Raw genomic sequence first — 27,256 nt, forward strand, 5'->3', positions numbered from 1 at the left:
TGTTTTATAAGTTCAGTTGTATTAGAAGATCTTTGAGTAAAAACTTTATTTTGAGAGCATTGTGTTACAATTCTGTGGAGATCAATCCTGAAAAACCAAAAGCTGTAGGACAAAGCACTACCTATAGTCTCTTTATTCAGTACCCTAGAGAATTCACAGTTACTTCACAAGTTTCCTGCTGTTAAAGCACACCCTATCTCATACCTAAGAATACCAAAGCCTCATTAGTAGTGATCTACAATGAACAAAGTGTCATCAAAATGCCTCTAAATTTATTTTGTTACTGAAAATCTGTACTAGTTTAGTTAAGAATGGTACTTATAAGCTTTGGCATTGTATGTCAGAGAACATTAGTTTTAAGCTTAGAGATAACTGATACAAAAATGCTTCATACAAGATTAAAGTGTTATAAGTGAGTTGAACTTGACAAATTCTTTGACTGAACAGCAAACGTTTTCAATGCAATGACCTAGTTACAATGAACAGTATAGTTGAAAAGCTAATACAAATTTTCTATTGGAAATCAATATGGAGATAGTTAAGAATAATGTTTTGACTGATGACAATCAAAATGTAATCAAATAAAGATACAGTCAGTTTTTCCTTTAGAACAATATTTCTAAATTTATATACAATTAATTTCACATCTATGTTTTTATTTTTAATTTACTGAACCATTTAAAAGAACAGTAAAAAAGGTTCACTTACAGGTTTCCCAACTAACTCCTTCAAGTCTGTGTCTAAAGGCCCAATATATTCTGTAAAATATCCTTCTGGACAAGTTGCATCAACAGACAAACATTCCTGATGTAAGATGAAAAAACATAAAAATTATGAACACTGATGTAGTTTTAGACAAAAAGTGTTTTGGTTACATGACATTTAAAAATAGTGGGTCTGCAATAACATGTCAGCAAGCAAAATTTGAATTACACAGTTTATAAGTGAAATGTAAAGTTAACTAATAATTTCCCTTTAACTGATCACTGCTTATAATAGAGCAAAGAATATACTCAATCTCTCACAAACATTTCCTAAATTTCTCATAATTTCATAAAGCATATACAAAATATAATTGATTAGGAACCAAATGCACCTTATCCAAAAAGTAGCATTATTCTAACAATCATTGATTTACACATTTTTCATATACACTGTCTTCTGAGGTTTGTAATTAAATCTACAATTATACAAGCTTTAAAGATAACTTATAATTCTACAAATCTACTTGTTTTACCAAAACAAGTTTGTTTTCTATTTTCATACTGCAATAATTTAAACAATTTTGTAAATATAACCATGATCAAAAGCTTACAGACATTTGGAAAATGTACTTTCAAGATATACATTGAACATCAACTGCATTTTTGGCACTTCAGTTTCTGATTAATATTAGCATCCAATTAGAGCAAGCTAAAAGAAAAACTAAAAATCAACCTCTTAATGATTATAACTAATTAAGTACACTTTTCTTGCATTCTTAAATTTAAATATTAGAATGATAAACATTGGAAAATAAAGTAATTATGCACAATTTTAATAAAAAATCATATTTAGAAGTGCATAAGCTTTTTATCAAAGCAGGTTATGTTTACTAGTTTGAAATTTCTTCATGAAAAGGAAGTTGTTTATTATATAACAAACCACAACTCAGAACAATGCATTTACCTACATGGCACAAAAGCATTACATTATCAGCAACAGCATTTCTATACATGCTCCTATAGCTTCTTCAAAACAGTCTTTTAAAATGTCCATAGCGTCTTTAGACTCCAGATGTATTAAAAGACAAAAGAATGACTTACAACCTCACTGTAGCTGTTTTCTTTCATAATTGCTTTCTCACATGAGTTACATCCTCCAGGACCAAGAGTGTTGTTGGGACCAGTACAGCTGTAAGATAAAACACACTAAATTAACTAACAGAAAATTCATATAAGCTAAATGAAATATAAAATTCATAAAGGTGTTAAAAAATTTGAAAATCTCAATAAATATTATAAACCATGAATAATGCAGAACTGTTCAATGTATAAACAGGAAGTATTAAAGTAAATTTTAATATTAAAGTATAATATTGCTAATTAAAAGTTCCATTTGTTTATATACACAAAAAGAAAGGAAAAATGATAAAAAAAGAGAAAAATACAGCATGATGACAACAACTATAATGACTGGTAAAATCTAGCTTTGATTAACTCATATTAGATGGTAAAGATACTTTACTATTTAGTTACCAAACTAAACTGTTTGTGATGGGAGCAAAGGTAAGTAAGGTGTTTAATGGCATAGATAAAACAACCCTACCAAAATTAATTAAGTCACACATCCCATGTTACTTCATGCACCAGTATAAACACTATATAGCTTATCTTAAAAACAGCACAACTAATAATACTAATTACTTTTCTTCACTCACACATATTAATTTAAAAAGTACTATTCACTATACCTGGAAATGACTTGTCTATCATGTTGTAAATATTACACATCCAGAACAATCTGAACTATTAGCTTAAGGTAGTAAAAATGTAATTTATTGTTAAGCATAACTACTTACAATCCCCAACATTAATTTCAGGTGTTTTTCCTAAAATGTTTTAAGCTTATTAATGGAATATGATATAAACTGTATGTTAAAACTAAAATACATAGTTAACTCACCCATAAATACAGTTCTCATGACACAATTTACACTCCTTGTTGTCATCACTGTATTTAGTGATAGGACATTTAGAGATACAGTAGGGACCATCTTTAACGTTTTGGCATTTTTTACAGTTGTTTGATTCCTGAAAGACAGAAACTTGGTTTAGAAAAGTAATAAAGAAAAACACAAGTATTTATTTTTAGCTATCTGGATTGAGGATGATAGATGATAGACTTTCTTCTTTTTTTTTAAATGTACGTCCTTTGAAAATATTTTAAAATAAATAAAACCAAAATAACTAATAATGACTTTTACATTTACAAAAAAGTCCATAGTTGGTTACTTATGGCTCGATTTACCCTGAAAATGGCTCAGAGTCTCCTTTATTTCTATCAAAGGCTTTTTGGATTCTTTTCCTGAGTTTTGCAACAGAGTACATTTAAAACTACACAAACCATGGATTAATTCTAACACCTACTTCAAAATCAAACCTAACATTATTTTATTCTGTGGAAACCTATGAATGAAACAAAACAAACATTATATTTTAAGAAAGATGATGATACCTTGCGTGTGTGAATGATAATAATGACTTTATTAAGATGCTTATAGACTTATTTTTGGAATTCTTTTTTATCACATTTTCAGTTACATATTTAACTTTTAACTAACAGATTAATTAACATCTACAAATTCACAATAATTGAACTTTTATGATAGGATCACTTTTATATTTATGTCCTGTCTGAGGTAACTAACTATAGTGGTAGTATTTTCCAAAAAAATGTTACTATTTTTGTATTTCTTTGAGAAAACCCTTTGGAGGGTGTATACTGTTAAGATTTATAAAAAAGGTGCTGAATAGCTTTTAAGTGCTTTGATATACATGAACTGATCACAGACAATGAACAGTTGATTTCTGATCATTCTACTCTCTATGTGGACTGTTATAATAGCAGAATACATTCGTGGAAGAGTACATTCTGTCAAACTGAAAATGCATAGAAAATCATTAGAATATTTCACTTTATATAACAACAAACCTTTGCTGTATATGTAATACTGTAACAAAGAATACAAACCTGTTTCAAAAACAGAGCTAAGTGTCATCATTATCTACTTTTATTTAGAACCTGTATTATTAAAATATCTTACATATTGATAATAAAAGAGAAACAAAATTTTCATTAAAGAAATTCACAATCATGCTGTTGTAAACTATAGTTTCCTTATTTTGATTTAGATGTCTCTTTGTTAGAGGAAGTTACTAATCATGATGTTGCAACATCTGGAATTTCATAAATGTTACTGATTGAGAAGCTTTGTCAATAAGTAATAAAAAGTAAGATAGTGTTTTAGTTCAGTATTATCACATCTATCTTGCTGATCAGTTACTTGATGAATTACTTTTTACTTTACTGACCAAATATAAATAAGTTAAGCATAGTTACCATTAACAAGGAATTACTGTTGAAACATTATTTGTGTATATAGACATACAACTTGTTTGATATAAAACACAGTTTGTAACAAATATTATAATAAATTAATAAATTTAATTTTATGAGAACTGTACTTCACATCATTTTTACCAATTAATTCAAATGAATCCTCTCAACAATAGAGCATGTCACGACATCTATTATTTGACTATATTGAACAATTATGTTCATCATTATTTAATTAATTAGTTATGATTTGAAATGCAACTCACTGGACCACTGCATCCTATTAAGCACTCACTGTGACAGTGTTTACATGTGTTATTTCCAGCATCATACGAACTGAAAAAGATATATTCAAAAATTTATTACATTTATCTCTTTAATAACAAAGCATGCATATTTTGAGTCAATCTGCACTTTATAAAAACACAAAATGTTAACAGCATTTAATTAAGTGATCTGTTTGAAAGGATAATCTTTATGTTCAAGCTGCATTAAAATTTATTATTTTGTTTTCAACACCTAAATTAAAAATATTGTCTCTCATCAAGTCATTGAACTAAAAATACAAACACATTTAAAATCATTGTAAGTAGAAAGACGAAAAAGGTCAAGCATGATTCACCTTATATGTATCACATCAAAGCAATCTAAGAGAATATATAAGGCATGTATATGCAAGAAAAACAAAAAATGGTCAATATTTCATACAAACAACATTCATCACATTTATTCTGAAATAGTGAAAGATTGTGCTTTTCATAAAAGGTGTATTGCAAAGTAAACCAGTTTTTCTTTTTTGGTTTAGTTCTTTCTAGTGCATGTCTGTTTGGTTTACAGTTATTATATTTAGTAATATTATTTTAAATATTTTTGCTTAATACTAATTTTGCTGAATAAAGCATAAACTCTAAGTTTCTAGTCTTAAGATACATACATATACAATACTGCACAATAACAATATGAAAATCCTTAACAAATGTTCAGTTACTGTCAACTACGCCTTCATGTTTTATAAATTTAAATTTCAGAAACATACATGTATAATACTGCACAATAACTATACAAACATCCTTATCAAATGTTTAGTTACTGTCGAGTGCATCTTCATATTTTGGAAATTTAGACTTAAGAAACAAATGTGTAAAATGCTACACAATAATTATATGAATATACTCACCAAATACTTAATTACTGTCAAGTAAGCCTTTATGTTTTAGAAAATGAATTCCAAGTTCCAAAATGTTCCTGCAGCATTAAATCACTATATTTTTAATTATTCATTTTATTTTTAATACTTTCATCTAGGTTTAAATCTGTTTTGCCAGAATAAAATTTTGTATTACACTGTTAAAAAAAAAAAGATGGTAAACTTCATTTTTGCCCTAAAATGCAGTGAATTCCCTGAGATTAACATACCTTTCTACCACACTGCAATTCTCCATGCAAATATCTCCTAGCTTGTAAGCTTGACAAGATACACATTCATCTGGACGAGGTCCCCAACACTCTTCATTTTTACACTGATTGTGACATACTAATCCTCTGTCTTCTGTAAATAAAGAAAGAAAATTACATATTAAATTTCCACATGGTTCAAACTGTACAATATAAAAGACAGATCTTTTTTTTGCAAAGAAGACTGTTATGAACATGTAACTGCATTTATGAAAACAATCTTGTGTAGTTTAACAATTAATTAATATTTATTTAATTTATAAAGTTGCATATATGTGTGTGTGTATATGTATGTATGTATGCATTTGAATGTACTATACTTACTACAGTATTCCTTTTCAGCATTATCTCGAAGAAATGCCTTATTTGAATTATACATCATGATATTGTCCCATTTTATGGTTTCCGTTAAACAAAGTTTGTGATTCTCAAGGATCATCACGTTTCCAGATGTTATTCTCTTCAGGGACTTCAAGCCTAGAGTTTCTAGTGATGTCTTGAGAACATATAATGAAACATACTGCCTACCAAAAAAACAATCAAAATCAAGTACATTCAACAGCCATTTATACTGTTGATAATCAGAATTAACAAAACAGAAATAAATACACAATTTCTATATATACATATATATATGTTCTTATCTTCTCTCAAATTCATATTGTGGTAAAGAAAATAGATTAAGAAATAAAGTAGCACAATGATATATGTCTTAGAATAAGTTTTTAATATCAGTAAACATAAAAAAGCTGTAAATTTATGAGAAACCTAATAAGAATGTATAATACATCTAAGTACTGAATCACTCAGCAGTATTGTGTTTTAAGTTCAACTGAAGACCTTGCACAAGAAAATTTATCCATGTTGAGAGAAATTTTTGTATGAAAAAAATTGCATTACTAATAATGTCCAAAACAGGGACTGGCACACTGATTCAGACATTACATAAGTTGATTCATATAATTTTATATTGCTTTATGCCACTACAACAAAAGTAAAAACTTACTCTGTCGTCTGACGACCTCCAATCACTTCAAGATTATGAAAGCAATGAAGATTTTTGAAATGTGGATTTGAGGCTTCAATGCTGAGGTAACCAGTAATTTCTTTTAAAGTGCTGAATACTTCTAGCTGACTAGGGTGTAATGCTGGATAAACTTTACCTGATAAATCTCTTTTGAAAAAAAAAAAGATTTAAATTAAAAATTTAATCATCCAAATATTCCTACGAAGAAAATGATAAAGGCAAAGAGAATATACAGTGTAAGTACATAAAATGTTCAGCTTTGAAACAAGTGTAAATAACAATTTTTTTCATTCACTTTCCAAAAGAAATTTCTGAAAATGTTGCCTTTTGTTTTGTTAAAATATGCAATGGAATTGAACTGACACTGCTATATTTATCAATCACCTCGATAAAAACATACTTTAAATTGCTTCTTGTCTACCAAATGAGATTTTTTTATGTAATATACACAGTTAGTCAAAAGTAAGTTTAATAGGACAGTTGTACCTATGTTTATTGACTGAATGTAATGTATTGGAACCAAGTTTTTGGAAGTAACTACTTTTTCAGTTTTCAGATTTTAGACCAAAGACAAGTAAAAGACAACTAATATCACTAATTGCTTGAAATCACTCTACACTAAAATCATTTCTTGTAAGATCTACCAGAGGAAAAATAGTTGTTAAAACATGCCAGTTTATCTATCATTCTTGTTTCCAGCCTATTTCAAAGAATTAAAAGAAATTTTTCTCAACATCCAGAAAATTTATGAGAACATATGAAGTAGTTTAAATATTAACATAAATCACTTTTACTGAGTGTCTGTTTCATAGTAAATTGATAACTTGAAATAATTATATAACTGAAAACAAAGAACCTTCACTCAGAATGACAATGCTGGTGTATGACCAAGAAATGTTACTCAACTTAGTTTAAAGAACTGTAAATGTAGCTAGAGTAAATGAAACACTGCATTCTTCTTTTTTTCTTTACAGTAAGTGTTATGAAACACACTCAAAATAACAATTTTAGATGCTTGTAAACACAATCAAATCTGGTGAGATAAGAAACATACGAAAACATTACGACTCTCTGACTAATAACCTCAGATCAATCCATATTCAAAGTTTCTCCCCTCTAACTACTTTTTATGCATAAAATAAAAGATCTTACTAGCCTAATGCATTAACAATATAATTAGTTTTTAGTTAAACATTTCCAAGTGAAGCACAGCTCAACATTTATATTTGATTAGCTTTTAATTTGTTCATCATATAATCTTGCTACACAAGTTTTTTGTTTTGGGAAAACTTTATCTTGGTAATAATTTAAAATTCACTTCATGTCATTTGTGAGTAAAGTGTTTTTCTAATGTGAGTAGAATGCTTTCATAATCCCATAATTCTACCACAAAATATGACTTAAAAATAACAAAACATTTTTTTATATTAAGGATTCATTGCTTACTCTTCAAAATCGGTATAATTAGTAAAAGTTGATTCAAGTATGGTAATGGATCCCTTGATGACGGTACAGTTTCGAAATTTCTCAATATTTCCTGAATGTAATGTTTTAACACCAGTGCAAGCTATATAAAAAGAAGATTCAAGTATATCACTGTATATACATTCAAAATCACACAAATGTGACATCTCATTAGAAACCTTACTTTAGCCATGCCTTATGTATAACATTTATTTGAAAAACTTAAAGGAAGTTGTTGGAATACATTATATAATAATAATAACTGATCAAAGTAAGCTAGGTTTTAATAATAGAAACTAATAGCAATGCTATGGATTTCCAATTCAATTCATTTTGTTTTATTTGCATTTTTAACATTTTTCTCACTGCAGTTACCCTATTATACCACAGGTGTTCAGGTGATATTATCATGTACAACATAATGTTTTGGTTTAGACTGGTTTTCAAAATTAGTGACCCTTATTACCAACCATGAGCTCGACCACAATAAAAACAAGGAAGCTGATGACCAAGCTCTGCCTACACCGAAAGAATTTGATGGATTTTACTTCCTGTTTTCTTCACTAACATCAGACAGTAAGATACTCTTACCTTCACACAGAATAAATCCCCATCTGACACTAAAAAAGTGATTTTACATTCTCAAAGTTAGAAACATTTCAAATACAGCTTACTGTCATTTTCACAAAAAATTTATCTACTGGCAATTATGTGGTTTACAAATTCCAATGTATAACTTTATATAGTGTTAAGATCTTATTTAATGTCTTATTAACTCAAATTAAACCACACTTTTCATGTTCATTTATCTAACTAGCCAAAACTCTCAATGTTGAAAGTATTTTTGGACAACAATCCAAATCTTTTTAAGCACCTGTTTTGGTGATACACCAAAAATAAAAATTTCTGTTACAAATAAAACATGGATATCCAAGATATCTCAGAATTCATCTTGCATACAACATTAAAAATAGATTTAAAATGATGCATATCTACTTCTAGTGCATAAGTGCATTTCTATCATTTGTCCATAGAAGATTTTCATGAAAACCTTACATTTTGGACAAGGGCCATCACATGGTACACATTCTCCTTTCACAGTTTTTTTGTTGGGTGGACATGACCGAACACAAGCTCCATTGTCCTTCAGAAGGTGTTCTGGGGAAATTACATAAAAAAAAGAAAGATCACATATTTTTATAAAGTAAAATGAGATTCTAACTGGATATTTGCTTAAATAATGTTATATTGTATCATAAATTACACTTGCCACACTCGTCACAAACAATAGTAGCTACAGCTTTACTGAGTGTACTAAACATCATATTTTGGTCATTATTTTTTTTATTCTAAGGTATGAATACTTTACTTTTATAACAATGAAATTCTTTGTCTTGTAAGCTGTTAAGGTATATTGTGTTAGGTGGTAGCATGAGTTTGTTCAATATAAAACTTCTTTTTGCAAGAGTAATTACTGAGTTCATTAAATGATCTAATATTTAATGTTATTTAGTATTACAACAACTGTAAAAGTTGATTATTTTAAAAATGACACTTACAACAAGTTTCTTTACCTAATCCTATAAGGGTCTTACATTGTGTATGCAGTTTGATTGTTTTACTAATTTTTAGTAATATTGTTGGAATCATCTTACTTGAAACTTCCAAGTTTTTCTAACTATATGTAATATTGTTACTACTAGATGGCTAGATATTTTTCAGTTTTTCTGCTGTAAGTTATAAATATGTGTAGGTACAGAGAGCAAGTTAAGTGAGAGAAATAATTAGACAGACCTAAACTGAATAATTAGCAGTTTAATCATGACGGGTAATTTTTGAAGAAGATAAGTGAAAGAAAACAAAGTTAGTCAGTGTGCAAGTGATTAACCATAATGAGCAATATTTAAATTAAAGTGAGTTTCACACTTTAACAGAAAAAAGGAGGATAATTTATCTTTCAAAGGGTGTTCTAAAGTAACAGAACCCACCTGTGTAGAATTTGATAAAAAGGAGAAAATTAATTAAAGTTCTGGATACAATTATGGTAATCCATAAAGTAACTTAAGTGAATTTATCACAGACCATATAGGAAGAAACAGAGTATAGAAAAATAATTTGTCTTGTCAATTGGATTCTGAAATAACTGAATTACCCCACATAGGCTTTCGAGAAGAAAAAAAAATTTAGATACAGTGGCGACAACCAATGGTGTAACGAGTTTTTGTACATGTTTGACTTGTTTTGAATATATTACTTTAAAATAAGTGGATTATGTGCTGTCTGTTTATTGTCCACATTTATTGTTAAGAAGTTACAGACACCTATTGTAGAAGAATCCCAGCTCACATATACAAAACCTTGACATACAAGACCCAAACAACAGTACAATTGACAATAGAAACTGAATTAAACATAGAGTTTGTAGATAAACTTCTTTTCAGTTTCTTTCATTATTGAACATTAACATTATACATATATTTCCTTTATAAATATTAACATTCTAAATATTAAATATGTATCACACCCTTCTTATTTTTTCTAAAGTATTTTACTTCCAGCAAAAACTTGTGATGGCTGTAAAAAATTATTCTAGATTTTTTAGATAGAAATTCATGAACATTAAACAAAATAAAAGATTTTAACAAATATATAAAATTACCATTAACTCCAGAGAATATTAAGGGTTGTTTTATTTATTCAACATTTTGCTTTATCCCTTCATAATGAGCATAGAATTGTCAGTATTATCAAACACATCACAGTTACCATACTAATTTGGAACTACAGAGGTATATCTTTATTGAGTGATAAAAGTATAAAGCTGAGAAAATAAAACAATTTATAAAATTACTTAGAAAGTTCACAACCATTTTATTTATATTTTTGTAGTTATATATGATATACACCAGTCAGCATTACATAAATTTAAAAATGTAAAAAATGGGTTTTAAGTTCTTCAAAGGAGTATGGTCTGAGTGTATAGTAGTTGATCTTCGAGTTTACATTGTATTTCTTTACCAGGTTTGATTTTATGTTAAAAATATATAACAGATAACTTTCCTTTTGTAAAATAGTTTATTTAAAGTGAAATACACAGTAAAGTGCTCTAGGTTACCTGGACAGTTTTTTACACAAGTAGCACCATAAGCATATTTGCCCTTTGGGTTATTTTCCCAGGAATATGTTGATGGGTTATACCTTTTCATTGGAGGGCATTCCTGCTTACATACATTATCATCATGAAAATTGCGACAAGCCTGTAAATAAACCATATTTTAGTTTTAAAAAAATCATCAAATGATGGGAAAATCAAGTTAAAAGATTCATACAAAAAGATGTATATAAATTTGCAAATTAAATTTCCTAACCATTTACTTAGAGTAAAGTTATCATACCACCATAATGTTAAAATAGTCAGCATACTTGCAAGTATAACAAAGTTAGTGTCTTAATATGACAAATAATTTTTAATTCAAATATCAATCAAGTGTATCAACACTACATGTGAAATTAGTACTGAGAAAAAGAAAAACGAGTGCTGCAAAACACACATTTACAAAAAAACAAAATCTTAATGAGATGGATATTATTCTTCAGACAAAAACAGTCTTCCTGAACTCACAAAAATGATTAATGAACATTCCTTAAAAGTATTATAGACCATACAATCACAAATTTTCTTAGATGAAACAAAAAATTCCTCCTAGGTAATATTATTCATATTATTAAAAACAACCAAATAATTAATATAAAATGACAATATTTTAATGTAAATGTGTGAAATGGTGACAAAAATATTTAGATCTGGATACAAGTTAAACTAGTTGCAACACAATAAAATTGTTTCATATTGATCTAAATATGAAAAGTTTTATTAGTGTAATATCAAAATATATTTAATGTGACTTACTTGTTAATAAAAGTGGTTAAATATGAGTAATATACATATTTTTAGTACACATAGATGACTATACCCACAGTAATTAAAGAGGACAAATTTCTTTTTACCCTGTGACTTAGTTTAAAGTTAAAATATATATATAAAGTAAAGGAATAGTCTCTTTTTTAGCTTACTAAGCAGTCACTCTGCTTTGGTCCAGTGCACCCTCCAGCACAAAAGAGGTGGCAACATTCACGAGGATTGGGACCATAACATCGTCCTTTATAACACTGTGGTGAACAATTAATCTTTGAAAACTTCTGGCAGTTTTTAGCTCCTTCTCCCCAACATCCACCTGTACAAGACTCATCACAAGGTGGACCTAAAAAAAATATGATCACAGATTAATGTTGTTATTATTATTTACATTATAACATATTCATTTATTCAAAAGAATATAATACAAGCATGAAAAATAAACTAAGAGTAGCAAGTACCAAGAAATAAATGTCCCATTACAAACACTTATAATCCAGGAAAAACACAAGAAGATATATTTAGTATTTTTAATTTTTAAGCCTAAAAACATAAGTGTAATATTTTTTTAAACTAAGGATGCTTCATTGCTGATATTTTAACAAAGAAGAAGAGTTTAAACACAACACTGTTTTATTTTGTAACCAAAATATTTCCAAAATAATAACTAATAATAATTTAACAATATCCTTATTATTTTTAAATTAATTGCAGTTCTTTAAATTTGCAGTTTTAGTTAGAATATATGCTGTTACCACTGCAATGTTTCATAATAAATTTCTTTTACCAGTACATAATGAACTTTCTTAAATCAGTTATACTTACACTTCTTATCTGATGGTTTTGTGGTATACTTGAAAATTGCTTTTGAACCTTGTCCAGTTAAAATCTCATTCCAGTTTATTGTGTGAATAAAGCATATCTCATAGCTGTGTAAGAAGCCCACATTTCCAGTTAAAATGTCTAAATGAATGTAAAAGAATGTTATAATAATATGTATTTCAGCCTATTACAGTAAAAAGAAACATCTCTTTTGGTTGTATATAACAAATAAGTTTATGATTAGATCAAACCTTACGTATTTAATAATCAATCTCTAGAAAAAAGTTAAGATGAATACATGAGCTATTTATACATATACTTAACTTGAAAACTATTAATGTCTTTCCATTCGTTACTGAATTGTTTCAGAATCAAAGTAATAAATTAATGTACATTTTATTGGTCTACTAACATGATAATATTGCATCAAATTTCAGTTAGAGAAGATATTCTCATAGAAATCCATTAAAATTGCGTTACTTGTAATCCATTCGTTGCTTAAATTCTTATGTGAATGTAAATGTTTTATTCAAAATGCAGGCATTTATAGTTTATTACAGTATAAATCACAACACACTTATTTTTTGTTAGAGCTACATAATTTTACCATCATTACCATGTTTCTCTTCATTTTGATAGTTTCAAAAGCATGGTAAGAAAGCCTTCAATTATATTAATTAATGTATGCAAAGATAAATTTTCTAACAGGGAGTGATAACTAAAATATTTTTTAATTAATACCTTATACAATAAATACTAAAACTAAAATTGATGTTAATAGAAAACAGGCATAATTATATTATAAATAGAATCAATACCTCTGAGTGCTGGAAGTTCCAGTGACTCTATAGAACTGTAACCAACAAATAATGCGAAAGGCTTCTTCTTAAACAAACCATTCAGCACCAACAAGTTACGACCACGAATAATCATTAAGTTTGGCAGTGCCATTTTCTTTAGTTTCATGTGCGATAGTAAGACATAACCTGTGACTTCTCGAATGTCATGGAGGAAAGTAAGATCACTTTTTTCCTGCACAAGTATATTCAAAATACATAAATAAAAACTCCTTTTACAAATTATTAATGAACGGTTAGCAAATTTAGTATTTAAAAAATCCTTAACATTTGTTGTCGAGTATAAAACTATACAATTGGCTATCTGTTCTGCGCTCACCACAAATATCAAAAAACGGTTTCAGCATTATAAACCAAACTTACCACAGATAGTTTGTTTGTTTTTCGCATAAAGCTACTCAAGGGCTATCTGTGCTAGCCGTCCCTAATTTAGCAGTGTAAGACTAGAGGGAAGGCAGCTAGTCATCACCACCCACCGCCAACTCTTGGGCTACTCTTTTACCAATGAACAGTGGGATTGACCGTAACTTTATAACGCTCCCACGGCTGGGAGGGCGAGCATGTTTGGCGCGACGAGGATGCGAACCCGCGACCCTCGGATTACGAGTCGCACGCCTTAACACGCTTGGCCATGCCGGGCCAAGCCACAGAGAAGCAACAGAAAAAGAAAGGAGGCAACAGATAAAGAAAGGACTGATACAGTTGTACTAAAACCTTAAAACATATTTCCAAATATACTCAATAAGTGATTTTATCTATTTCTTCACTTAAAGTATCTACCAGTAATAAGTGTCAAACCATTGCCAAGTGACAAGGCGAACATGGTATTATTGAAAGCCTGGCTAATGAGGTGATTGTTTATATCATTACATACCATGACAAATACATGACAGTTTGCTCTCCAAGAAATTAGTTAACTTTTATTAGTATGTTATGCGAGTTCCCAATAATAAAGGTATTGATATTAACCTATGAGATTTTTCAATTATCGAGATGAATGAGCAAAATCATCTACATTTTAAACAGATTACTATTAAATGAAATTTTATATAAATGTATTTTAGACAGTGTCCTTATTCAAACTAAGGAAATAGTAAGTATTTCTAGAACAAAAAAGAATGTTGCACAATGTTTATTTCGTTATACATCTGATTCATTAACCGAGTGGAAACGAACCATTAATTTCAGCGATGTAAATTTGAAATCTTCGCTGTCCCACTGGGGGTCGTATTAAACCGACTGGAAAAACAAAAAACAAACAAAAAACTCTTAAATATAATATGCTAAAATCCTCGTTTACTTGTATAGCTGGAGACGAAAGGTTACCACAAAATAACATGACGTAAAACTATATTTTATCAATTGAAAAACTGATACACCGGGTTTAGATAAGAATAGTTCCGTAACAAAACCTCAGCAAAGGCATTAAACTTGTAATCGTCATTACACGCTTTGAGAGGAAATTTTTGTATGTTATCTGAGGTATGGTCTTGGTATATTTCCACCTACTGAGATGAAATTTGAGAAACACCTGTCTACATTACAGTCATTTATGATTTAAAACAAAGAAAGTTCTTTAAAAAAACAAACTTATTTTTTTATTTTTTGTCAATGTAATGCTATATTCTTATCACACTTATGGTCACAAATACACAAACACATAAAAACGAGCTTAAAGATTTGGGTTACTTTTCAAACAATGTCATTAATTTTCATCAACTTAAAAGTCAGCGGTAATTATACTTTCGTGCTATGTGAGATTACTTGAAGAAATTGATTTAAAGGACCACCTGCAGTTTTGAACGTTAATGATTTGTTTATGAAATCTATATAAATCATTCTAACACGTTTTCTTTGAGTAGTCAAAAGGTACAGTACTTCAAAGTTATAACATCAAGTTAACTTGACCAAACACACCACCTATACTGTACAACGCTACCTACATTGTGTTGAAGGAACGAGAAAATGTGGGTCAACGACGAGAGTGAAATGAAAGAGCGAAGTAATGTTTTCGCAAACATTTTCTGAAGGTGTTTACCTTATCAGTAGAAGATCACTTGAAATTAAGACGTTTTAACGTGTAAAGACATTTAGCAAATTTTTAACAGTATATGTTTTGCGTAGCTATAAGTTCTTATATTTAATAGTTTAAAATTATGCTGTACTTTCTTACATTCAGAGGCTTTTAATAAAAAGGCACATTTTATTTCCAAAAATAAAGAGAAAGTTGACCATTCTAAAACAATTGAATAAGAGAAATATATCCAATCAGAGTCATCTTCAAAGTCCAACTTAGTGAACACTCTTCGTAACTTCAAGTGAAATTTGGGGGCCTGGCATGGCCAAGCGCGTAAGGCGTGCGACTCGTAATCCGAGGGTCGCGTGTTCGCGCCCGAGTCGCGCTAAACATGCTCGCCCTCCCAGCCGTGGGGGCGTATAATGTTACGGTCAATCCCACTATTCGTTGGTAAAAGAGTAGCCCAAGAGTTGGCGGTGGGTGGTGATGACTAGCTGCCTCCCCTCTAGTCTTACACTGCTAAATTAGGGACGGCTAGCACAGATAGCCCTCGAGTAGCTTTGTGCGAAATTCCAAACAAAACAAAAAAAAAGTGAAATTTGTTATCGTCATTATAGTTATGACTGTTAATTAGATTTGCCTGGCTTTTTTCTCTTCTTTATGAAACATAGTACATACAAAGAACAAGAAACTACAAAAAAAGAGAAAGAAAGAAAAAAAATAGAAAATGTAAGTAGAAAAAAACAAAACACCAACCTATCTATGAAACATAACTCATCGTATAGAAAAAAGGGAAAGCAACGCTCTTTCATTAAAAAAGTGAAATACATATATGAAACCCAACTGGTCGTATAAAATTAAAAATTGAAAATGCGTTAAAAACTTTAAAGGGAGGGTTTCATAACGTATTTAAAAATTAAAAGTCAATTTTACTTAGTAATAACAGTTAAAAAGACAGAAACATTATAATAAAAAACTACAAAATAAATTGAAATAGACAAACAAATGAACGGATAGACAGTTTTTTTCTGTTTAATTTCGTACTTATGTACTAGAGGGCTATTGGCACCCATCATACTTATCTATGAAGTTATAGACACCGCGCATTACCAACTTGCGAGCTATTATAATCGAATAATGGAATTTTACAGTCACTCTTAAAACACATCCACATGAAAGAGTAGATTAATGGAAAGCGAACCACAGGATCTAGGATCTAGAGTCCTACACTAACCATGGTAGTGGTTCATAATAGAAATCGCCCATTTGTTCTTTTCATTATTATTTCATACTGTTCCGTCAACTTACATCAAAAATTGCTGTGAGTATTGCAATAAAACCTGGCCGTGGATGCAATTTATTTTTTATTGGCAGGCATGACACATGTATCATAGCGATTATTACCTTATTATTGTAACTGCTTCGATGTCGTGGATCGTTTGTTTATGCGTAGGATTCCTGTCCTTTCAGACATGAAGTTGCTAACAAGATCAGTTGTTTGTTTTTTACCACTGCACGATCGATTTCGGCCTCATTACACAAACGTGTAGACTGTTTCTCACAAAAGAAATCTTTAAGCCGTAGTTGAAAAGATAGCAATAAGTTCAGCTTCGAGCATCAGTTTGGCAGTCACAGTAATGGGTGAAGATAAGTGTCGAATTATAGCCAACACTGCATGATTGTGAATTTTGTAGATACTGTAGATAAAGCAGCCATTTCTGAAGCTGATTATAAAGAGTAGCAAGAATCGTGCAAGCAGAAGATGACGAAAATAATTGCAACTTTAGGCGAAAGTGAGGCAAACATTTTGTAGCTCTACATTATACTTAGAAAATATTTAGTTTCAGACAAAATATGCAGCAGCGACGACCCTCTAGTGTCTAGAATCGTTACAGTTTGAAAAAGGTCGAATAAATAGAGGAGAGAAAGGGATATTAATATAATCAGTTCATGATCGTTCGTTAATTAACACGTTTTCGACCTTGAAGAGTCTGCAGAATATCACTTTGAGAAAAAATATCGTTAGCTGCAGTAAAACCGTGAATGGCCTTGTTATGCATGGCCAACAGAAAGGAGGAGAAGGAAGAGTTAAATTGTTTTGGTCAAAATATTTGTACATTTTGTAACAAATAAGATGATTATTATTATTGCAATGAAATATAGATAGACTAATTACTGTCAAACTGAGAAATACATATTATATTAATCATCTAGATATGCAACTTGTACAACGAGACATGTTCTATAGACACTATAAAAAATTTTTATTAGAACAGCAAACATTTTATCAGACACCTGTACAATGGTGTGTAATTCAACGTTTCTCCTACCACAACGAAATCTTACTAAAACATTTATAATGACAACACATAACATCACGTTGTTATAAATGACGTCTGTAACCTAATATCATTTCATGTTAAATATTTAGTACTCTGTTCGTACTTCTTGAACTCTAATAACTTCCACAAGGCAAAATGGCATGCTGTAGATGAGGTTGTTAATGTAATCCACGGTAATTACCTTCTAACTTCTCACTAGAAGGCGCTCTCACACAACTAATGTAGCTGGTTCGGAGTCGTGATTAGCAATTCCAGGTTCCATTCTGCCCAACACTTCTCAGTGGTATTACAATTTGTAGACTTTGCTCGCTATTGCACTCTTGTAATATCCTCCTGGTCGAGATAATCCTGTACAACACGTGCACTGTGGACAGAGTCATTGTCATCCTGGAACAAAAATTATTGCCAAGCCTTGCCCTAACATATAGCAACAAAATCGTCTCCATGTGGTGCCTGTAAGAGATTACGAAGAGCCGTTATCCACCATGATGAATAACTTTCCCACAAGAAATACGCAGGAGATAGCAAAGTATGTGCTTGTGGGAAAGAAAATCTTCCCTCATGTGTTTTTCAGACAAAAGACGAACACGAATCCTACCATCAGCTTTAACAAGCCAGAAACATAATTCATTTGAAAATATGGCATGTTACCAATGTCCTCACTGTAAGTTAGCATATGCTGGCTTGCTCAAGTAACATGTTAAATTCTGGTTAATATCGTTTTTTTGTAAAATAACATTGTTTGGTCAGTCTTCAATTCATTATTCTTCTGGACACACTGGAATGAATGTGTTCATGTCATTCCTATTGTAAGGTGTTACAATATTTCATTCAACCTCGGTGTTTTAACCTAATGAAAACATGTTCATCTCGGTCTGCCAATAGACTTTCTTAAAACAACGTTTCCCGTGGTCTGATGACGTTTCAGTATTTTGGATACAGAACAATGGGGTACCCTACCGTACTAGAAATGCCCGTTTGATTCATACCATTTCTCGGTAAGGGAATAATTTGACACCTATAACTTACGGCACGTGACGAGTCTTGACTTTACATCAACTACAAAGAAATTGCCTAAACAAAACACTGATCTTTTTAGAAAAAGATTATACCCAAATGCACATCCTTTTATACAAAAGAGATCAGAATAACAACTTGTACATGTTCATACAATCATATGCTACCTTCTCTCTTACTATTCGGGTGTTTACTTAATAACTACTCAATGTATGTAGACAATAACATCAAAACAGAAAAGTATGCAAACATTTTGGCCAAGACTGTATTAACAGTTATAAGAAATATGAAATATGTATTTCATGTGCATGGATCTATAAAAATTACACGGTTATAAAATCCAGTCCACGCACCATTCCGGTATAGTTCAGTAGTCCTTCCAACCCCGTGTTTACTAACTCTACATTTAGCTACAAGATATTAAAATAGTAGCTGTGTATATTTTACAAGCATACACACAACATGTGGTATGTTGATCAGCATGCATCATAGTGATTATACATGCACTATTAGTACCAGTGATAACATTGCAGCAATGATATCAGGAGTAACAGCCATCCAATCTGCAAGAAACCAATCCTGAGGTTGTCGTCCTTTTCCTGGCCTGGCATGGCAAAGTGGTTAGGGTGCTCGACTTGTAACCTGAGGGTCGCAAGTTCAAATCCCTGTCACACTAAATATGCTCGCCCTCTCAGTCGTGGGAGCGTTGTAATGTGACGGTCAATTCCACTAATTGTTGGTAAAACAGTAGTCAAAGAGTTGTCCGTAGGTGGTGATAACTGACTTCCCTCTAGTCTTACATTGCTAAATTAGGGTCGTGTTGCTTTGGGCAAAATTCAAAATAAGCTAAATAAATTAAACGTTGTTTCCCGAAAGAGCATCATACAACAACAACGTATTTCATTAAACTAAATTGTTATTATATATATTTGTGTCCATGATGGCCATTACAGAACTAGACAAACAACATTATTAAAAATTGTTAATTTAAAAAGAAGAATAAGGATTTTCAACAACAACAAAAAATACGGATAGCTTAAAGTAAAAATGCAATTGCATAAAAAATAAACAAATAAGTTTAAGGTTGAAGACATTGTGTTGACATTGTTTCTTTAAGCTCCAGATTCCTATTTTGAATTCATGTCTGAAAGCTGTAATATTTAGGATCGTCAAGATAGGGATTTGTAACGTGAGTTAATAATGTCACCACAATGCTTAAACTTTCAACTTGTTTTTTTACTTTTTGTTTGCGTGTTCGCACTGGCACAGCGATATATTTGTAAACTTACAAATGTAGGCATGGAATTTCAATACTTGTGGTGGGCAGAGCACAGATAGCCCATTGTGTAGCTTTGAGCTTAGTTTTAAACAACCAAAACTCCTTTGTGATTGCATTTTTACTTTAAGCTACTTACCTTTTGTCTGTAAGTTTTAGGAGCTCCCTATAGCCTTATTTTAAATTAACAATTGTTATTAATCTTGTTAATACATCATTGTATATAATTATATTAATTTGTTATGAACAGAGTTAAATATTTAATTGTCAGTTGTTTTTCAAGATTTCTATGACACTTGTTATAAGCGTATAAAAATATTCACTTGTTAAAGTAATTAAAAACATACTAAAATATATATACTTACATCTAACCAACTCAGTTCTAAGTTTCCTTCCACGTATGTACAATTAGTGTAACGCTCCCGAAGTTTCTGGTAGTGATTTTGAATGTCTCTGCGTCTAGCTAATCGGTGATTTGTCCCCAGACATACTTCAGGAAGATAAAAATAAATAATAAGGAAAATTTATTTACAAAGCCCAAATATGTTTATGATGTAATGAACGGCCAGATCTCACAAATTTTTCTTCAGATGTTTGGTTTTATATTTTATGGAAATTTTAGAACTATGAACAGATTTTTTCTATCTTTAACCAACTGGAGTTTCATTAACGAAAGGCGATACGTTTTGTTGCAGCTTTAATATCTAAAACTTAAATTTTCGAGGATTTTAGACGTGCAACAAACTTATTAATGAACAATGAACAAGTATTACAATAAACAAAAAGAAACTTATACAATTATTTCACAATCTTTTTATTAATTAAACAATCAGCTAATAGTAAGAGGTGGTAATATTGAAAATGGAATAACTTTTTCTATAAGGAAAAAAGTGACATAGTTAGGAAGATTTTTTTTTTAATTTTAAAGAGATATTTGCTTGCAGAGATTTAGATAACTAAAATTTGTACAGAGAGAGGTTACTGTAAAGGGAAAAACCTTATAGTATACAAAATCCAGTTCCTCGTTGGATGAGAGATAAGTTAACGAACTTACAATACTAAAATTCTCCATTCGATTCCCCTCGATGGTTAATGCGCGGACTCTCTGTTATGTAGCAAAGTAGAACAAACATAAAAAATAGACCTTTGAACTTAATCAAGAAATTTAGTGATACTCGTGACTCCGTGCCCGGCATGGCCAAGCGTGTTAAGGCGTGCGGCTCGTAATCTGAGGGTCGCGGGTTCGCATCCCCGTCGCGCCAAACATGCTCGCCCTTTCAGCCGTGGGGGCGTTATAAAGTGACGGTCAATCCTACTATTCATTGGTAAAAGAGTAGCCCAAGAGTTGGCGGTGGGTGGTGATGATAGCTGCCTTCCCTCTAGTCTTACACAACTAAATTAGGTACGGCTAGCACAGATAGCCCTCGAGTAGCTTTGTGCGAAATTCTAAAACAAACAAACAAATTCGTGATTCCACCTGTTGACCATAGAACTTGAATATTTAACAGTTGAAAACGATTGCATTCTCAGTATACCTTGTCGCACCGTTATGATAAAATATGTTATTTCTAAGTACTCTTCATACTTATCATAATTTTCTAGAGGCATTTCTAGGGCGTCTAATGGAAACAAAAGTTCTTGTTGAGATTTATGTTCTTAATGTTGCAAGGAAAATAAAATAAAAGGGACAATATTCGCTTTCGAAGTTTCTACCGTAGGTGATTTCACACATGCTGTCCCCTAGTCACGTCAAAGAAAATTTTTTAAATGTAAAAGAGACAATAGTTTTCTAAAAAAATATATCTACTGCTGATTTTAGTACAGAATGAACTATTTGTGCAGTGTCCATCACAGGAATCTAACCTAGAATTGTAGCGTTTTAAGTTCATAAACTTGCCGCTGACCTACAGAGGGACTTGATTTATGCCTGCCAAAATAATTTAAAAAATAAGGAGGTAACAACATACTTGTATCTTTGGCTGTTAATTTCTCGTGTCTCTAGATAATTCCATTCCAAAACTTTGACAACATCTAAAAACCTTTTTTTATACTTCTGCCAATTAAGTTAAAAGCTAAAATGTTTGGTTGGTTAGTGAAAGTTATTATTAAACTGTTTCTCGGGTTTTAGATTACGTAGATAATTATACTTACATTTCACTGGTCGAGTTAAAAAAAAAAACTGCTCTGACGTACGCCTGGAAGATATGAAGAAGTAAACCACCTACCTTCGATCTTTACAACAGTAAGTGAACCTGGTAATCTATGTCTATACGTCAACTTTTGAAAAGTGAATTAAGAATACAACAAATAATGTACAAACTCTGCTAACATTTTCTTTGCTTCTCTGTTTGAATATTTGCGGTTGTCATCCATACGATCAGCAAAAAAAATGAACCTGAAACAATAATTGTTTGTTCAAAGTACATTCTGTAATTCATTCCGGTCAAGACGCTTCACCAACACTGGCTGATAAAACCAACGAATTAAAGGGACAGAAGAAAGTAGTTTTTGGCGGGATGTTCTCATACGAGTGCAGTCAATTTTGTTATAAACACACGGTATATGTTCAACGTATTTGCACAGTTTACATAACAGAAAAAAGTTGTCATAAAATAAGAACTAATAGCGAGCTGTAGTCTTTACAGGGTTCCATTTTAACACAAATGTTTACTGTAAACTACGAAGTGTTGCATGACGGTGACTTATCAGAAGTGTCATCTCGGATTGTCCAAGTTCATCTTGAGCAGAGACTGATTCTTTTCGACACCTTATTTCTGAAGTCATTGTTTGTGCCACAAGAACAGATTTTTCAAATGAGACTTAGCACTTCTAACCGACGTAATGCTTTTGGGGTTTCTATCTTTCTTTTTTTTCTTACACTGAGTAACATTTACTTTTTCTCCGTATGATGTCTCTTGAAGGAGAAAGAAACCTGTGTTGAACTGGTACTATATGCTGACACTGCAAGAAATGGTGAAAAATCAAACTCATTTGCTTTTCTTAAGTAAAAATGAACAGTACATGTAAAATTATGTATAATAATGTTTTATGTAATCATAACTCGAACGTGTAAAACCAAAACAAAATGTTTTAGTTTTTCATTTCTTGTGATACACTATGAATTTTATGTGTCTAAATAAGATTAGAACCGTATGTTTGAGATAAAACAAAGTTTCAGTATTGTTTGAAGATCACATTCAATAATATAAAAAGCAGCTTTTCAGTAGAAAAAGCTTGATTTAGCAACACAAAAAAGAACGGATCATCTTCAGGTTAGTGTTAATATTGTCGTGTATTGTTTAGTTTTAACAAGGAGCCTCACAATAGAAAGTATCTTGGTGCGTCACCCTTCATAAAAATGCATAAAATATGTCAAAAAACAATAATTTATTCTATTTGATGCCTCAGGTCTGAAAGTTGTTCATTCTTCGTTTTTCAGCTTGATAACTATTCGTAATAATAAGTTATTTTAATTATCTGTAGGCTGTAAGCATTCTCCACATTTATAATAACGACGTCATTATGCAGCTAATCTTGCCTGTAAATAACCTACTGAAAACCATTATAAAATTGCTACAATACTTGAAAGTTGCCGACACATTATCTTTCTGTCAACAATGCTACAGTTTAAGTATTATTGTGTTTTCGGGTTATATTTCCAACTTTAAGTGCTTTATTTCATCTGTACTAACTTGAAATAGTGAAATTCAAGTAACACGATTCAGATATGATAAAACGACGAAGTCATCTGATTACTGAACGTTTAACGTCTGATTGGCTATCGTCATATTCAGACATAAGAGATTGTTAAAATCTACCCTATACTTAGAACAATTAGAAAACCTGCCATTTATATTGTGTGTGAATGCGTTTTATGTTCTCATCAAGGTACTGAAGAGAAACAAATTAAGAAAAACACTAAGTTATATGTATTTGAGCAATTAACAGTAATAATGAAATACGTGGTCACCTGTACTGTGAATAACAAAGGTACTGAAATAGTTTTAGTTCATTATACTGTAAACAACAGATACTTTACTTTTATTGAAAAAAGAAAATGCTGTTCATAACTAATTTTTTGTTTAAAAACTTCTTATTTTATGCCTAAGCAGTAATTAGTCATCCAGAAAAATAACTTTCTCTAGAATAGCGTGGGTGGGTGTTTTCTTATAACAAAGCCACATCGGGCTATCTGCTGAGTCTACTGGGGTGAATCGAACCGCTGAATTTTGCATTGTAAGTCCGTAGACATACCGCTGTACCAGCGGGGGACGTTCGTAGGAAAATAAGGCACTTTGTAAGAGAGCATAAACTTAGATATTGATAAAATGGTAAGCGCTCCACATCACCTTCGTGCCCCGCTGGTACATCGGTAAGTCTATGGATTTACAACGCTAAAATCAAGGGTTCGATTCCTCTCGGTTGACTCAGCAGATGGCCCGATGTGGCTTTGTTATAAGAAAACACACAAACTCACACAACCTTTGTTTGACCTGTATATAAGGATTTTTCGTAAGCTCAATGCAGATATCAAAATGAAGTATGGGTATATTTACAAAAATAATTTGTATAAAGTGTGCCATGCGCTCAAGTTGTGAATATACAATTTCATATTTAATTTGTTTCAACAATTCAGATTTATATAACCGGCACACATCTCCGAGCTAAACGTTTTATTTTCACTATGTTTAAAACTTAACTTCGTAATCAACATCAACCTAGGATCACATTAATATACAAGAACACTTTATGCATGGTTCAACGTGAGAACGTGCTCTTGCAACCTGCTATTCAAAACATTTCCTAAATAAACCATAACAATTATTTATTTATTTCCTAATTGATAGTTGACTTCTTAAGTTGAATTTTCCATCTGAACCTTTACGAAGTAGTTATATTAGAAAACTACAACGAACAATTTTTATTCAATAGATATTCTATTTGAATATGTTTCTTTATGATTTCGCAAACATTCACAAGCACATACTGTATACCTTTTCCATATATTTGTGAAACTAAATAACATGTTACATTTAGTTTTAAATTTTAATTAAGTTCTGGGCCTTGGTGACCTCAATTATTGCTGGGGCTATCCTAAGCAGACAGAAAGATATAAATTAACCTCTGAAAGACAGCTTTATTTCAAACAATGAGAAGTAAATTAAGATTGTTATGAAGGAACCAGAAGGCAGATTTCCAATAAATTATTCAAAAACAAAAGGGACTTTGATGGAACTAATCGATAAAAGACGGTTTTGTTGTAAAGGACATAAGAAATGGTACACACCAGCCAGAAGGAACATGTTTTTACTCTAAATGAAATGTAAAAAGCAAAATGAATTACTCAGAATAAATACAGCTATACTATAAATGGCATGTAACAAACTATACTAGTCACTCAACAGAAATATGGCTTTCTGGAAATGAAAAGAACGGTATGCAACAATAAAATTATATATATATTATTTTAATTTAAAGAACGTGTAACGAATTGTACACGTGGAAAACAAGAAATATGATTTTAATATATGTGACGTGTAAGAGATTCTATGAATCAGTTACTTAACATAAAGGAATACTATAAATGATATGTAGTAAATCCTACAAAGTAAAAGAAGATATTCATGTTAATTGTAAGTTACTTCAAATAAATGCTATGAACCAGTGGAAACAAATATGGTTTTTCTGTAAATAACATGTGAGTAATGATTTTAATCGCGAACAAAGAATGCGGTTTTTATGGTATATGACAAGTAAGAACTAATACTGCGTATTGAGGTTCGCAGTCATTCTGCAAATTTCTTAAAAGAAACGTATAAATCAGTCAGAAGAAATACAAGTTTACAGTAAATCACATGTAAAAATTATAAAAATCAAATGTAAAAAATAGTTTGCACCAACAGAAAGAAATATGGGTTATTATAAATGACGTGTAAAATATAGTACGAAACAGTGAGAAATATTGTTTTACTGTAAATAACACGTAAAACATGTTACCTGTAAATGATACGTAATGTTTTGCATCACACGTATGCAATATAGCTTCATTGTAAACTACATTTAAGAAACGCTGTGAATCAGACAGACCAAATACAGTTTTGCTTCAGATAATCAGATATGGAAAGTATCTGGTATGTTCAGCCTGTGAAACACTTTATGCGGTTTAGGCGGTACCAGAAAAAGCAACCAATTACCCGCGGTTTACGCGACTACTTTTATCCATGCATAACCTAAAGCAGTGGTTCCCAACCAGGGGTGCTCGCGCCCCTTGGGGGTGCGAGATAACATTTGTTTTGGCCACCTTCACCTTTATTCTTAAATAAATAATTACTATGAGAGGTGCGAGAACATATTAAAATTTTTTAGGGGTGCGGGGCATAAAAAAGGTTGGGAACCACTGACCTAAAGGAAAGCATGGCTTTGGTGTGAATTGCTTAACTACTGGTGGCTTAATGAAAAACATGACTAAGTATTATATCATAATTATTTGTGGTCTCGGATATTTTACATAGTATGCAAGAAGTTACTACATGTATATTTTAGGCGCATCAAAATTATAAATCCCTACAGTGGCACAGTGGTTAAGCCTGCGGACATATAACGCTAGAAATCTGGTTTCGATACCTGGTGGAGGCACAGCACAGATAATTAATTAATTGTGTAGCTTTGCAGCTAACTCCAAATAACCAAACAACTCGAAGTTATAAAGGTCTTTTTTGTTTGTTTAAGTGATAATTTCAGTTAACATACACATTAAATGAATTTCCTAAGAGTGAAAGAGAAATTAACATATTTTAAAGATTCAACTGCGTATTTAATTTTTCTTGACTTACGAAAGCAAGTGCGCATTTAATCATCTAAAGTAACAAAAAAATGTAGCTACAATGTGATAGAGTGTGAGAATGAAACTCAGAGGAAAAAATCACAGTACAGTAAAATACGAAACAATTATGGTGGGTACGTTT

General features: G+C 31.0%; 1 protein-coding gene across 3 annotated transcripts in view; it reads right to left on the reverse strand.

Moving 5' to 3' along the window:
- LOC143258676 (epidermal growth factor receptor-like) overlaps positions 1-27,256 on the reverse strand; it is a 196,505-nt gene that overhangs the window by 44,279 nt on the left and 124,970 nt on the right. For 2 of the 3 annotated variants that reach the window (XM_076518059.1, XM_076518058.1), the window contains exons 2-16: positions 22,621-23,252; positions 20,657-20,781; positions 13,601-13,814; positions 12,786-12,923; positions 12,119-12,306; positions 11,160-11,301; positions 9,101-9,202; positions 8,027-8,147; positions 6,560-6,727; positions 5,878-6,077; positions 5,515-5,647; positions 4,365-4,434; positions 2,665-2,792; positions 1,806-1,893; positions 709-804 (exon numbers count right to left, since the gene is read on the reverse strand). In XM_076518059.1, coding sequence (XP_076374174.1) covers positions 709-804; positions 1,806-1,893; positions 2,665-2,792; positions 4,365-4,434; positions 5,515-5,647; positions 5,878-6,077; positions 6,560-6,727; positions 8,027-8,147; positions 9,101-9,202; positions 11,160-11,301; positions 12,119-12,306; positions 12,786-12,923; positions 13,601-13,814; positions 20,657-20,781; positions 22,621-22,729 — 2,022 coding nt within the window. In that variant the 5' untranslated portion in view covers positions 22,730-23,252. The remainder of the gene's footprint in view (positions 1-708; positions 805-1,805; positions 1,894-2,664; positions 2,793-4,364; positions 4,435-5,514; positions 5,648-5,877; positions 6,078-6,559; positions 6,728-8,026; positions 8,148-9,100; positions 9,203-11,159; positions 11,302-12,118; positions 12,307-12,785; positions 12,924-13,600; positions 13,815-20,656; positions 20,782-22,620; positions 23,253-27,256) is intronic. The other variant, XM_076518060.1, reaches the window with a different exon arrangement.

Source organism: Tachypleus tridentatus, chromosome 8, assembly GCF_004210375.1.
Source record: "Tachypleus tridentatus isolate NWPU-2018 chromosome 8, ASM421037v1, whole genome shotgun sequence".
Taxonomy (NCBI): domain Eukaryota; kingdom Metazoa; phylum Arthropoda; class Merostomata; order Xiphosura; family Limulidae; genus Tachypleus; species Tachypleus tridentatus.